At 49.9% G+C, this 1,349-nt stretch overlaps 1 protein-coding gene across 1 annotated transcript; it reads right to left on the bottom strand.

Moving 5' to 3' along the window:
• Positions 1-15: 15 nt before the first annotated feature.
• Positions 16-1,076, bottom strand: Pmar_PMAR008049 (subtilisin, putative; the record flags this gene model as incomplete). The annotated part of the gene is made up of 1 exon (XM_002782803.1): positions 16-1,076. A coding segment is annotated over exon 1 (1,039 nt), but the record flags the coding sequence as incomplete, so codon positions are not given.
• Positions 1,077-1,349: the final 273 nt, after the last annotated feature.

Raw genomic sequence — 1,349 nt, 5'->3', positions numbered from 1 at the left:
TTGGATTAGAAGTACTGGCAGCCACACAAAGCATGGATGGGATGTCCTCTGCAAGGCAGCAAGGATAAGTTCGGTTCTTCTCTAGATCAAGTGCTTCATTGCCAGCAGCAGCAACAGCAATATGTCCAGCAGCAGCGGCGTTCTTGTATGCAGCCTTCTGGAGCTCACTTGTGTTATACCAGCGGTAAGAATGAGAGGATACTGTTGCACCATTTTCAACTGCGAAGTTGAGGGCCCTCAGCGAATAACTCAAAAGGCCAACACCGGAATCGTCGAAGATCTTCAATACCATCAGCTTAACCTTCGGCGGTGGGCCTTCAATGTTAGCCACTCCTGCAATGCCAATGCAGTTATTAGTCTGGGCGACCGCACTGCCAGCGCAGTGGGTACCATGGCGAAGGACATCAGTCACATTGGTATTGTTCTTGGCGAAGTTGAATCCAATAGACCCGTCAGCTGGATTTCTCCAGAACTGATTGACCAGATCAGGATGAGTCGTATCAACCCCCGTGTCAATGACGGCCAGCACAACATCTTTCAACTTCAACTTGGCACAACGAGCCGCTCGCCAGGCAGCTCCCAAGTGAATGACTTCGAGATAACGCTGACAAGAAGAGCCGGGGTCGTTGGTGCCGAGAACAGGATTGCCACCAGTACAAGTAGCTGAGGCTTGAACCATACTGGGCATAGGATCCAGGATGATCTTCACATCGGGCTCGCAATCGAATTCGATGCCCAGCACATCTGCGGCCTTTTTCAAGTAGTTCAGAATACTGTTGTGACCAACTGAGCATGTCGACTCTACAATCTGGACCCCTATTGCCTTCAAGTCATAGACCATACCATCCTGCGTGAAGCATCGTTCACACTCGAGGTCGTCTTGGCTGAGGAAACGTTTCCTTCCATCAGATGCGGTCAATGCCTGCGCAACCATATCCGGTAGAAGACGAACATCGAGTGAGTTTCCGCGATGGGATAGTCTCAACAGGGTGCGTTGGGAGGCTATCACATATAATAGGACCGTCGATAGTAATGCCGAACGTGCGAACACCATGATGCTAGGAAGGGATATTCCTGAAAATAACCGTACCCGCGCGATTGCAGATCACAAGATGCCGGTATTATTCGAGCCTGGCTGGAGGCGACTCAATCCGGAACGTGACCCGCGTGGTAACAGTAACGATCGCACAAGCGCCTACAAACAACTACATCCTGCAAATGTATGCCACTTTAGCAACACTCACAGAATTAACGATTACGATAGTCGTAAGAACTATGAGTTTGTCGCTAACCTTCTCACGGCGGTTGTGTCGTCACCTAGATACGGTAATACGAACATATCATAGGCT

The sequence above is a fragment of the Perkinsus marinus genome, assembly GCF_000006405.1.
Source record: "Perkinsus marinus ATCC 50983 genomic scaffold scf_1104296938184, whole genome shotgun sequence".
Classification (NCBI taxonomy): Eukaryota; Perkinsozoa; order Perkinsida; family Perkinsidae; genus Perkinsus; species Perkinsus marinus.
The sequence above is the reverse complement of the archived record's forward strand: the minus strand, read 5'-3'. Positions and strand labels throughout refer to the sequence as shown.